General features: G+C 43.3%; 1 protein-coding gene across 3 annotated transcripts in view; it reads right to left on the reverse strand.

Moving 5' to 3' along the window:
• LOC137426955 (myosin-10) overlaps positions 1-13,741 on the reverse strand; it is a 169,285-nt gene that overhangs the window by 123,208 nt on the left and 32,336 nt on the right. For all 3 annotated transcript variants that reach the window (XR_013623590.1, XM_068116014.2, XM_068116013.2), the window contains exon 2: positions 6,183-6,556. Coding sequence is in view for 2 of the 3 variants with exons in the window: in XM_068116014.2 (XP_067972115.2) it covers positions 6,183-6,536 (354 nt within the window). In the remaining variant the exon portion in view is untranslated. The remainder of the gene's footprint in view (positions 1-6,182; positions 6,557-13,741) is intronic.

Below are 13,741 nucleotides of genomic sequence, written 5' to 3' on the forward strand. Positions count from 1 at the left end.
GGGACAACCTGCTGAAGGAAACAGGACTTTATACATAAGAGTGGAGGTGCTTATGAGGGGATTTGATATAGATGTTGAAGGTAATGAAGGGCAAAGACAAAATAAATGCAGCAGAAGTTTTTTCAACATAATAGAGAGGAACAGCACTAGGGGCCACAGCCTGATGGTAAAGTTCAAGAGGTAATAAGGCAGGGGTCTTTGTCAGAGTAGTTAATGCATGGAATGGTCGCCCAGGAAAGTTAGTGGCAGCAGAAACAGTTAGATAGATTTAAACTTGAATTAGATAGGTACCTGGAAGTATTTGAGATAGAGGGTAGTAACAGGACTTGGAGGTAATTTACTTATGGGTGGATGATTGTATACACAAAGAATTAAGTTAAGCACCCCCCCCCGTTTTTTTACAACCTCGCACATTACAAGTTTGTTGTCGTCAAAACAGTGTAATATACCCATGATATTGCTATATTTTCTGGAGAAGTGATATTATGGTCACATAAAAACATAACAATCATGCCGTTTTCAATATTTTATTCTGAATAATTTAAGGTGAAATTTTTTGGGAATTTTAGGCATATTTTCACCTCAATTTAAGTATGGAGCTATAGGTCCATCACGGACAGTGTGGATGACGTTTATGTTTTCTAACGCACAGTCATTGTTCTGAGAAGACCTCTAGCGATCTTTGCGTCAATAACGTGTGTAGGACCCACGTGATCGGATCACTGACTCAACCCTACGTCTCATAGACCCTGTAAGCCGTCGTATGCGTTGCTGTGGCAGGTTGTTCCATTCCCGATGTAATGCACGTTCCAATTCATCCAGATTGGCTATTGGAGGGACCATCTTCGCAATTTGTCGTCCCAACATGTCCCAAACGTGCTCGAGGGGGTTCAGGTCAGGACTGTACGCAGGCCAGGGGATGGTTGTCACAGCACCTTGCTCCAGCAAGGCTCGGACGCGTCTCGCACGGTGAGGCCTGGCGTTGTCATCCATGAAGATGGGATTGACGCAAAGATCGCTAGAGGTCTTCTCAGAACAATGACTGTACGTTAGAAAACATAAACGTCATCCACACTGTCCGTGATGGACCTATAGCTCCATACTTAAATTGAGGTGAAAATATGCCTAAAATTCCCAAAAAATTTCACCTTAAATTATTCAGAATAAAATATTGAAAACGGCATGATTGTTATGTTTTTATGTGACCATAATATCACCTCTCCAGAAAATATAGCAATATCATGGGTATATGACACTGTTTTGACGACAACAAACTTGTAATGTGCGAGGTTGTAAAAAAACGGGGGGGGGGTGCTTAACTTAATTATTTGTGTATATATACATGTGTAATGGTTGTGATGACTTGTGTGAGAGGTTCTCATCAAAGGTGAAGAATGTCTTGGAGTTTCTTCATCCCTCACCCTACAACTATTTTCACCACCACCCGTCCTCCCCCCAGCCCCCCAAATTTGTTGGTGATAAAAAATTAACATGCTGGTAGTGTCCCTGTACCTGACCCCACTGCTCACCTCCTCACTCCTCCCCTCCCCATGCCACCCTCCCTCCTAACCAAGTGAAACTATAAAACCCCCCACCAAGCCCAGGACACGTATCTCACAGCAGGTTTCATCGACATCGCACATCCACAAAGTGATGGAATATTGATTGTGCGCTGCTCTTTTCACCTCTGCAATATTTAGAGGGTCCCCTAATGAAACTCCATGCACTATATGTACTGTATTTGTACGTTTTATGACCGGTTTATAAATCGACATATAAAACGCAGTCGGTGCAATCTTTCGATTCCACATATAATTTGGGGGAAAAAGAGAAAAACCTGCACAAGACAAAAGAAGCTTAACTCATGGAGGAAGCAGATTTGCTTGAAGTTTTATTAACTACCTGTTATAGTTTTGTAACAAATATGATGTCATGCAGTCATGATCCAACATCGCAAACATTTATTACCTTTGCCACCGAAGGTGGACAGGTGCTATGTATTCGCCCCTGTTCGTTACTTGCAAAATCGAAGATTTTTCAAGTATATTGGTCGGTTGCGTTTGTGGTTCTGTCTGTGTCTGTCTGTTTGTTTGTTTGTCACCGTCCTACAGGTCACAATTTTCAAACGATCTTCACGAAACTTCATCAAATGGTAGAGTTGGTCAAAAGCAAGAAGCCTATTGTTTTTGGGTAAAAAGGTCAAAAGGTCAACATAGGCCAAAGGTCACCAACTTTGCTAAATTTATAAAATCCTCAATTTTCATCCGATTGACTTGAAATTTGAAGAGGACTTGCATATCTGGTCACTGAATTGAACCACCAAGTATATTTAAGGTCAGCATAGGCCAAAAGGTCAACATAGGCCAAATTTCTAAAATCCTCAATTTTCATCCAATTGACTTGAAATTTGAAAAGGACTTGCATATCTGGTCACTGAATTCAACCACAAATTATATTTTAGGTAAACATAGGCCAAGTTTTTTTAAATCCTCAATTTTCATCCGACTGACTTGAAATTTGAAAAGGACTTGCATATCTGGTCACTGAATTCAACCACAAATTATATTTTAGGTAAACATAGGCCAAGTTTTTTTAAATCCTCAATTTTCATCCGATTGACTTGAAAATTGAACAGCATTTGCACATTGAGTCACTAAATAGGGAAACAAACTATTTTTGAGGTCAAAAGGTCAAAGGTCAACTCAAGGTCAACCTTCAAAAATCATCATTTTTCATCTGAAAATCGTCACTTTTCTTCCTATTGACATGGAAGATGTCTCATTTCCCTCCCTTACATCTCTGCCCAAGATTTTGCTTTGATCTGCTTTGATCTGCTTTGCTCAAGGTTGTCAATTTTAATCTTGATGAAATGGACAATTTGCTGTATCAATGGAATAAAAAAATTTGTGGGGGGTGGGGGGGATTTTGCAAGTATCGTGCCCCACATGACGTCTTCTTATTTGTTTGTTTGTTTGTAAACAAAATATGACAGACAGTTTTGGACGGATTCGGACGAAACATGGTAGAGCGGTTAGGTGTGTTACAAGGCCAAATTGATTTGATTTTGGTGAAGATCCGATTCCGGATAAGAGAATGTTTTAAGTGATTCTTCACCATTGGGAGATAGGGCCAAAACAGTATATAGCATGATATCTCAAAAGGTTGTGGACGAGGTCGGACAACACTTGGTGGATGAGTTGAGTAGGTGAGAAGAACAAGCCAATTGGATTTTGGTTCAGGTCCAAATCCAGATCCAGCCTATCAATGGGATACAAAACGTAAACTGTTCAGCCTGGTTGAGGTATGCACTCTACCAAGTGCCGGTCTAGTATTGAGGGATCATTATTCGATGTATGTGAATGTGCACACATAGAGTGCCTTCAGAAAGTATTCACACCACTTCATTTTCTCACAATTTGTTGTGTTGTAGCCTGAATTTAAAATGGATGACATTTAATTTTTTTGGTCATCGATCTACACAAAATACCCCTTAATGACAAAGTGAAAACATGTTTTGAGATATTTTTACAAATTCCTTGATTGAAAATTTCATTGAAATTGAAAATTCATTGAAAATGAAATACAGAAATATCTAATTTACATAATTATTCAGCCACCTAAGTCAATACATTGTAGAAGCGCCTTTGCAGTGATTACATCTTCGAGACTTCTTGGGTATGTCTGTATCAGCTTTGGACATCTGGATTTGGGGAGTTTCTCCCATTCTTCCTTGCAGATTTGTTCAAGCTCTGTCAAGTTGGATGGGGAGCGTCGGTGAACAGCAATCTTCAAGTCTTTCCACAGATTCTCAATGGAATTCAAGTCTGGGCCTTGGCTGGGCCACTCAAGGATTTTCACTTTCTTGTTCTGAAGCCTTTCCAATGCTGTTTTGACTGCATGGTTGGGGTCATTGTCCTGTTGGAACATAAATTTTCACTGCAGGCCAAGGTCTTTTGCAGTCTGAAGCAGGTTCTCCTCAAGGATTTGCCTGTATTTGGCTCCATTCATTGTTCCCTCTCTCTTTACAAGTATCCCTGTCCCTGCTGATGAAAAGCATCCCCATAGCATGATGCGGCCACCACTATGCTTCACGGTAGGGATGGTGTTAGATGTGTGATGAGCTGTGCTCGGTTTCCGCCAGACGTAGCGCTTTGCATTTGGGCCAAAGTGTTCAATTTTAGTCTCATCAGGCCACATAATCTTTTTCCTTGTGCTTTCAGTCTTTCTCGTGTCTTTTTGTAAAATCAAGGCATGCTGTCGTGTGCCTTTTTCTCAGGAGTGTCTTCCATCTGGCCACGCTCCAATAAAGTCTAGATTTGTGAAGTACTGCAGAGATTGTTGTCCCTCCGGCAAGTTCTCCCATTTCAGCCAAAGATCTCTGTTCTGTCAGAGTGGTCATTGGGTTCTTGGTCACCTCCCTGACCAAGGTCATTCTTGCCTGGTTGCTCAGTTTGATTGGACGGCCAGCTCTTGGAAGAATCTGCGTCATTAAAAATTATTTCCATTTTCTAATTATGGAGCTCACTGTGCTCTTGGGAATGGATTTGAACATTCTACATTCTAGAAATTGTTTTATACCTTTTCCCAGATCTATGCCTCATCACAATTCTATCTCGGAGCTCTACGGACAGTTCCTTGGTACAGTTTCTGCTCCGACATGCACTGTCAAATGTGGGACTTTATATAGAAAGGTGTTTCTTTCTAAATCATGTCCAATCAATTGAATTGGCCACAGATGGACTCCAATCAAGTTATAGAGACATCTCAATTCTCAATGATGATCAAAGGAATTGGGTGCACCTGAGCTCAATATGGAGTGCCATAGCAAAGGTGTTGAATACTTATTGACTCAAGACAGCTTCTCATTTTTAATTAACTTGTAAATTTTTCTTTAAAAACACAAAAAATCCACTTTGACATTATGGGATATTATGTGCAGATCAGTGACAAAAAAAACTCAATTCAATCCATTTTAAATTCAGGCTGTAACAACAATATGTTATTAATTCCCCCTCGTTCTCACTAGCACAATCCCCATCGTTCTCCATCTCCATAAATTCAGGCTGTAACAACAATATGTGAAAAAAGCCAAGGAGTGTGAATGCTTTTTGAAGGCACTGCAGATGTGATGTCATCAAAGCTGGGTAAAGTAGCTTGGTTAAAGTTGAAAATATGCTTCATCAAGAATCTTTGAAGGCGTAATCAGACATCCTCCCCTCCCCCCCCCCCCCCCCCCTTGTAGCCTTGAGATTGTCCATGCTTGGCTACAATCTTGTGTCTGACCTCCTCAGACAATTCCCTGGTTTTCTTTCTTTTCTCCATGCTCATTGTGGTACACACAGTGACACAAAACAGCAGAATGACTCCTTTTCTCCATTCAAACGGGATGAATGAGTGATCTTTATATTGCAGGCACCTGCAACTCACCACAGGTGAGTTCAATTCCAAAGTAAAGGGGAATCACCTGCTTGAAATCTAATTATTTCTAACAACTTCTAAAAGGTGCCAATAATATTGTCCGGGCCAATTTAGCATTTCTGTGTGGAATAAGCTAAGATTTAGTAATTTCTTCAGCTTTTTTTGTTTTGTTCTACTGCAAACCAAAGAAATACAAATGTGGTACCAAAATATATTTTTATTTCAGCAATTTTCTGGAAGAAATGGTGCATTATTTGAAAAAAGTGCAAGGGTTTCCCCCACTAATTCTACCCCCACTGTGCATTCTACCCCCACTGAAAAGTGCATTCTACCCCCACTAATTCAACCCAGATCCACCTTGTTTGAAATTCCAACTTCTTTCCTGGAAGTCCTGGCAGTGTCCATATGTTTTATACCTCTCCCACCCCCCCCCCCCCCCTTCCCATGCCTCCCCCCAAAGCCCTCTCCCTCCCACAGATCTCTCGATGTCTCCATGTCTCTCGGTCCCTGCTCTCAAATGTTGTGTTTGTGTCCTTCCCCCTCTCTCCCCATCTTGTCTACCGCTCCCGATGTTATTTGTTTTATGTGTCTGTTTGTCTTTCTGTGTGATTAATGTTCGCTCTTTCATGAGCCTCGATCTTGTATACAAAAAAAAACAAAAAAACAAAAAAAAAGGGTGCCAATATGTTTGGCCACGACTGTATATGGCGGTCGTCAGGCAGGAGATAATGTCCTAAGACTGCATGAACAAATGTTATACTCACATAGATCAGTCCAGAGTAGTAACGATCCTTCAGATTATGAAGAACAGAAGCCTCATTCAGGCAAGTCAGTTCAGCCATGTCCTCCACCTTGGAAAACTTTGGCGGATTCATCTTTTGCACATCGTCCTTGGGGAACGTGGCCTTCTTGCCTGTTTCTGAAAACTCCACGACTACATCATCGGCCCGGTCCTCCTTGACGCTGGCTGCTTCATATCCGTGCTTCTCGGAAGGAACCCAAACGAGTTTCTTTGCAGACCAGTCGGCCTGTGCGATTGGGTTAATCACCGATGCCTTCTCCACAAACAGGTAACGATCTGCATCCCCATCGTTCTTAGGCTGTTGTTGTGCAGGCATCTTGCTTTATCTGCAGTCACCTGTGGAAAGGCACGGATTAGCAATGGAAAGCATGTCATTCCACAACCTGAAAGAAACTTTGACAAGCTAAAGCTTATTTATTTTTAATGTTGATCTTACAGCTCATGGAGGAGCTTAAATAAATAAATCACAAGCAGGGCAACATTTGTAGATGTCAATGTACTCCAACAGGAAGTACAAGGATAATATATATATATATATATATATATATACAGACTTGGCATTTAATATGGAATATATTTTTTTTCTTGACTTGGGTTTACTTCCTTAACTCAGTATATCAATCTGGAGAGTTTCTTTTACACTTTGGTGATTTATTGGCGCCGAGGAAGCGCCTTTAGCGATTGACTTCCAGCCAGTGTAACGCTAATTCCTGTCACAGGAATTCTGAGATCATATAAGTGGGCGTGGCAGTTCCTGATTGGTTCGTGTTGGGGAACGCCTTCTCGCTGCCGACGTGACGTAAATTCGCGCACGCGCACTGGTGATTGGCGCTGAGGAAGCGCCTCGAGCGAATGACTTCCAGCCAGTGTAACGCTAATTCCTGTCACAGGAATTCTGAGATCATATAAGTGGGCGTGGCAGTTCCTGATTGGTTCGTGTTGGGGAACGCCTTCTCGCTGCCGACGTGACGTAAATTCGCGCACGCGCACTGGTGATTGGCGCTGAGGAAGCGCCTTTAGCGATTGACTTCCAGCCAGTGTAACGCTAATTCCTGTCACAGGAATTCTGAGATCATATAAGTGGGCGTGGCAGTTCCTGATTGGTTCGTGTTGGGGAACGCCTTCTCGCTGCCGACGTGACGTAAATTCGCGCACGCGCACTGGTGATTGGCGCTGAGGAAGCGCCTCGAGCGAATGACTTCCAGCCAGTGTAACGCTAATTCCTGTCACAGGAATTCTGAGATCATATAAGTGGGCGTGGCAGTTCCTGATTGGTTCGTGTTGGGGAACGCCTTCTCGCTGCCGACGTGACGTAAATTCGCGCACGCGCACTGGTGAAGCTTACTCGATCTTACTCGATCCCATATTACATGTACTTTCATTGCATACAAATTATACTTCCTCCTAGAAATTCCATGCCCGAACCTCAGCGCAATCCAAGAGGATTCACTTGTTTGTTAAAAGAACCATGTCACTGATTGTCTGTCGCAGCAAGAAGTCAACAACAGGATTATATCACAGGTGGCGTGGCAAAATGTACGGACAGGTGCATTTGATGATTGGCTTCACAGTCGGGTATACAAGGGTTGTTGCGTTCTGTATTAGTGGAAAACAACTGCTGCCCGTCTCCAAAAGTTATTGCCGCTTCCTCTGGAGATGGTCCATCAACTCGACAATGCTGTTTGTCATGGAGTGGTGGCTTTACGAAATTACGGCATGAAACAGCGTGCTATTGCTCGGCAGTATGGCATCACTCAAGGTCAGGTGTCAAAGATCCTGAAACGAAATGCTCAGAGGGGTGTCCCTACTCCAATACCGAGGCCAGGACGTCCCCGCAGAACCACAAGGAGGGATGATCGCCAGCTGCACCGGTTAGTCCGCAATGGCCCCACCAAGTCAGCTAATCCGCTTAGGGCTGAGTGGCAGCAACTGACAAATGTGCCTGTATCCAGAAGGCTAGTCAACCAACGACTGGTTCAAGCAAGCTATCGTGCCAGGCATCCCCTGAGAAAGCCACGCCTGACCAGACAACACAGCCAGTGCCGATTGCAGTGGGCCAGAGAGCACCGTCAATGGCAGCCAGGACACTGGAATCACGTGATCTTCAGTGACTAGTCTAGATTTCTGGTCTATCATAAAGATGGCCATGTCTGAGTGTGCAGACAAGTGCATGAAGCCTACAACAAAGATTGTATAGTGGCAAGAGTCCAAGCTGGAGGTGGTGGGGTGACCGTTTGGGGTGCTTTTCATGCAGGGGGCAAAACTGACCTGGTTGTTCTGAATGGAAACCTGAACCAGTTCAAGTACAGGGCCATTCTGGAAGAAACATTGCTTCCATTTTCTCGTGCAGCCTTTCGAGGAAACTTTGTCTTCCAAGATGACAATGCACAGCCTCATCGTGCTCGCATGATCCAACACTTTCTTGCTGACCGTGGTGTAGAGCATATGGAGTGGCCTGCCATGTCCCCGGATGTGAATCCGATAGAGAACTTGTTGGCAGAATTAACGAGTCAAATCGACAACTTGGACCAGCAGCCCACCTCTGTGCATGAATTGCAGCAGGCTATTGTCACTGCATGGCAAGCGATTCCTGTCCAAACCTTGGCAAATCTCATGAACAGCATGCCTCAACGTGTACGTGCTCTCCTGAATGCTCATGGGGGTTACACGAAGTACTGAACTGTAATCTTACTGTCCGTAATCCCAGTCGTAATTTAACTTTTGTTTTTGTTTCAAAAAAATTTGGCTAATGTGCAAAATAAAGAGATACTTCTGGAAAACGTACAGAAGTTTAACACAGTACTGTCCATGAATTGAGTTCGATATCAGTTTACATCACTTTCAAGGATCAATTTATTTGTTTCGAAATGTCAAATGTGGTTTTTGTTTCTTTTAAAGGTCACATTAACAAAATCTAGAATAATTTCAACATAATTCCAATGAACTTTTGGTTCTAGGACATCTTGAAAAGTAAGTTCACCCCCACAAAAAAAATATTCCATATTAAATGCCAAGTCTGTATATTAGCAGGAGTACCTTTCCACCCTGAAACATGGAAATGCTCCTCGGAGACACTGAATTACATAAAATTTGCTTCAAATTAATCCAAACGTTCAAGGAAATTATAATACTGCCTCAATTTAGCTATTTCAACCAGCACAATAATAAGTCTCCCTTCTATTTTTCTATAGTGGTACCAGCATTTTTTTTACCACGGCTTTCCACCTTGTAGTAGATAATGGACAAATTGCATATGCAACATGGGATGTGAACATGGATTCCCAGCATCGTGACCCATCGTTTCAGATGAGAACCTCAAATTGCTAAACCCGTACCAACACTAAATGTGGGGCTCCCTATTTCTGGGGAGTGTTGCATCTCAAAGAAAGCCACCTTTCATTGAATTATTAAGCTGGCTGCCTCGGCTACCTGCCTTTGCTAACAGAGTCTAAGACCTCACGGTACGTCTCAAACAACAGTAATCGTTCAGGTGTCCTGGGCCACCGCAGTCACATGTGCCATCGAAAATTTAGGGAGTGACATGTAGAGGATAATTATACACTGTCTGCAACTGCAAATCCAATGCCTTCATTCGAAAACTGAACGTGGCATGAGAGGCATGCATTGTTATCTCGAGCATCACTTGATTTTTTTAGCAAACAGACAAACAGAGAAACTCCCATCGATTCTTCTTATCCCATGAGCAAGCACACCGTTGGCACATATTTATGCATTCCAGTGCATTGAAGCGAGGGTGCAGGAGGAGTTAAAACCGTTTACACCGTTTCTGATACAATGAGACATTCCTGAGCTGCCCAGACAAGCCTCATCTCTGGACCAGGTGCCAAATGGGTGTCTATGCGATGAGTCGAGTTCGGGACTTCTTGATAAAGCAACACCGCAGAACAAGCAACAACCCGTTACTGGTCTGGTCGTACAAATAAGGTGCACCAGCAATTGGTTCACAAACTCATCGTCGCCTTTATATTATACGAAGATATTTATCAGTCTTCGGACTGCATTGTCCGATGTAAATAAACTTGGAAACAAGGAGTAGCCATTTGGTACATCATGTCTGCGTGTATCCACACATCATTAACTTCTCTTCTGATGTACAAAACTCTGTTACAGAGCGTTGGGGCTGCCGAAGAAGTTTCTTGGCAAGGGCCAAGATACTGGGTGGTTTGCTGTTGCCTTCCCAGTAGTAGTTATGGCAGGATTTAGTAATTTGTTCATGGTGCTGGCCATAGGTTGCCTACTCTTCGTGAAGGACACCGTGGGATCTTTAACGTCCACCAATTTATGCTGCCAGACAGAACGCCCAGTTTACCATGCATCCGAGGTATGGCACACACAATGATGAATCATCTGTCTGTGAAACACCAGAATGGCAGTTTATAGCTGGGTCTGGATTCAACCCCAGGCCAGACAGCTGAGCGACTAGTGTGCATACTTCTAGGCCATCCTATCATTAACTTGCATCATATTATAACCAATAACTCAATCTACGAGTACATAACATTCATACCACTTTATAATTCACTTGCATATCCGATTCAACATGTAAGCTGGAACCTAAGGGTACTGACAGACAGTGGCCTACTGGTGTGAATCAGAGTGTGAGGCATTTAACATCCACAACCTCAACGCAGACGAGACAAAAGGCTTCATGTCGACACGTGGAAGGAAAGCGTGCTCTGAGATTCAGGTACTCTACAAGGCCGCCAGTTTCAGTTGGATTTCGGCTCGACGGAAAACCAAATCCAATACCAGGACACCATGCATTTTAATGGACACCATGCATTTAGCGATATAAATTACAGTCCCTGCTCTCAAATGTTGTACTTGTGTGCTTCCCTCTCTCTCCCCATCTTGTTTCCCGCTCCCTTTATCTAATGTTTTATGTGTCAGTTTGTCTTTTTGTGATTAATGTTAGCTCTCACACGAGCCTCGATCTTGTATACAAAAAAAAAAAAAAAAAAAAAAACCCTCGTTAATCCGACCTCGTTTAATCCGGAAATCTCGCTATCCGACCAAAACATCCAGGAACAGATTTACGCCATTCATTTTATCCCTCTAACCTGCAAAATCTTTATCCGACAATCTATTCTTCACTACCAATACTACGACATTTTAAATATTCATTTCCAATCTCATTCGGCCAACTTTCCTCATTAGTCTTAGGATACAGTAAAAAATACATTAAAAAAAAAAAGTTGAGGAACTTGAAATGGGCACTTCTTGTTGTTTTGTATGCCGCCTTCTGTTTGCATCATTTCCTGGAAGCATGGCTGTGCCACTGATGCCCCTGTTACCAGTAAGCTGGTACTCATTATGCCGACCTCAGAAGGATAACAGGATGAGTCGACCCACCTGAAGTTATTTCAACTTCACGACAGGGGCTCAAACTCAAGACCCTAAGATCTTAAGCCAACAACCTTAACCGTTAAGCGAACGCCAATCTTCTGGAATGGGCACTGAGATGCTACCAATGAAAAGGCCGGGCCCTGCTAACAATGCAAGAATAATAATATCTGACTGAACGACAATAAGTCCCATTGGTCCATTATTCTCATGTAAAGTCTCTCGAGGGCTTTTAAGACGTAGTTCCTGCTGTCACACCATGTACGTCATAGCAAGTTTGCACGTTGCTCGAATGAAGAGGTGGAAGTGGAATGACTTGTCCAGTAAAGCTTCCAAGATGCAAAAGACATTGTAAATAATATGACGTTATCTAATAGAGGTCAACAAGCATCGTGGGCACTAGGAATGAGCCTCCAGGTAACACATCAGGAAGAGTCTTACCGAAGCAAAGTTCCCAACCCAAGACTCAACCCACAAGGGGAATTGTAATTGTGGGGATAAGGGCTTTGCGGAAGACACAAGCAATGCACAGCCGCACAATGTAGGTGAAAATGTTCTAGTTCCCTAAACAGGAAATGTTTTGTAACGGGATTACTAAAACACAGTGAGTCAAGTACACACGTACACACAAATACTAGTGGGCACGTCAAATGGATTATTGTGGGTATTGTTTCAATGGTTATCAAATTATTATGTCATTATAAACTGCACTCTTTACCTTGTATCATTTAGCTAAGGGAATGGGGCTTGTGCTGCCCTTTCCTAGGTGGCATTTCAATGGCCATCCCAAGTTGTATACCCTGAAGGCGTTTAGGGGTCAACCAGGAAGTGTGCACTGGCACCGCACATATAGGGTAGACCGGAGAGGGCTGTCAGATAAGATAACCGCTCCCTTAAAGGTCATTCGTGGGCCGGCTGGGTTTCATCGACAATCTGTGAGCAACATAGTAATGCTTCTGGGACAAGTTGAATTATTTTATTTTAGAATCGAAATCCTTAATACAGCCCCATTCGGTTGGATTTCAACCCACAACCCCTTAGGATGATGGTCCAAGTGTCTACCTGCAACGGAGGGCATAATTTGTGTCGACTCTGCTTGGTCGAAGTGCTTCCCTTTTGCAACATTTCTGCAAAGGCCTGCACTGACCAAGCAACTTGCGTTCAGATGCCAAGAAGTTCAGACTTTTGGACAACTACGAAGTACGCTTTGCTTCCTTGGACAAGCAGGCCATGCCACACAATGGCGTTTAACAAAAGTATTAAATCTGCACCATGTCTCAACATATGAGGTGGGCTACCCGACAATGGTCGAAGTGCTTCCTCTGCTTGGTCGAAGTGCTTCCCTTTTGCAACATTTCTGCAAAGGCCTGCACTGACCAAGCAACTTGCGTTCAGATGCCAAGAAGTTCAGACTTTTGGGCAACTACGAAGTATGCTTTGCTTCCTTGGACAAGCAGGCCATGCCACACAATGGCGTTTAACAAAAGTATTAAATCTGCACCATGTCTCAACATATGAGGTGGGCACGCCTCACCACACGTTCAGTCAGTGCACACTAGGAACCAACCTATGAGCTCTCAGGATGACGTTCAAGTGGAAAATTAGGCTGGCAGGATGGCCTAGAGGTGTGTGTGTGTGCTTGCTCACCTGTATTTGAATCTTGACCCAGCTATAAACTGTCAACCAGATGTTAGGATTCAGGGAGAATCAATGTGTGTGCCGTCCATAGTCATCGGAGCGATGTTAAGGCAGAGACCTACCAGTCAGTACCAGTCGTTGGTGGCCGTAAAATATCCCAGTGTCTTTCACCAGGCGGAGTTGAGTCAACGCCAGCACACTCAACAAATAAAAAATCCCAAACAACATTCAGTCAAACTGCCTGGAGAGTCGGTTTGGGAAAGACAAGGGCCATAAAGGTTCCCCAAGTGACCCCACAAGGAGGGAATAATTGGAGCCTTTAAAGAAGTAGTATAATAGGGAGTAGAAGTAGTAATAGGTTTTGATTAATTGGGTGGGGAGAGGAGTGATTGGTGATGCGAGCAGAGGAGATGCCTACTGATCTGGCAGATAGCCAGTGTCTGGCCCCTTAGATATGTAATAGAGACAAAACACAGAAAAATGGAGGCCACGCCCACAGAGTGGTGGCGGTGTATCCTT

This window comes from Myxine glutinosa, chromosome 5 (genome assembly GCF_964187855.1).
Source record: "Myxine glutinosa chromosome 5, kmMyxGlut1.1, whole genome shotgun sequence".
Taxonomy (NCBI): Eukaryota; Metazoa; Chordata; class Myxini; order Myxiniformes; family Myxinidae; genus Myxine; species Myxine glutinosa.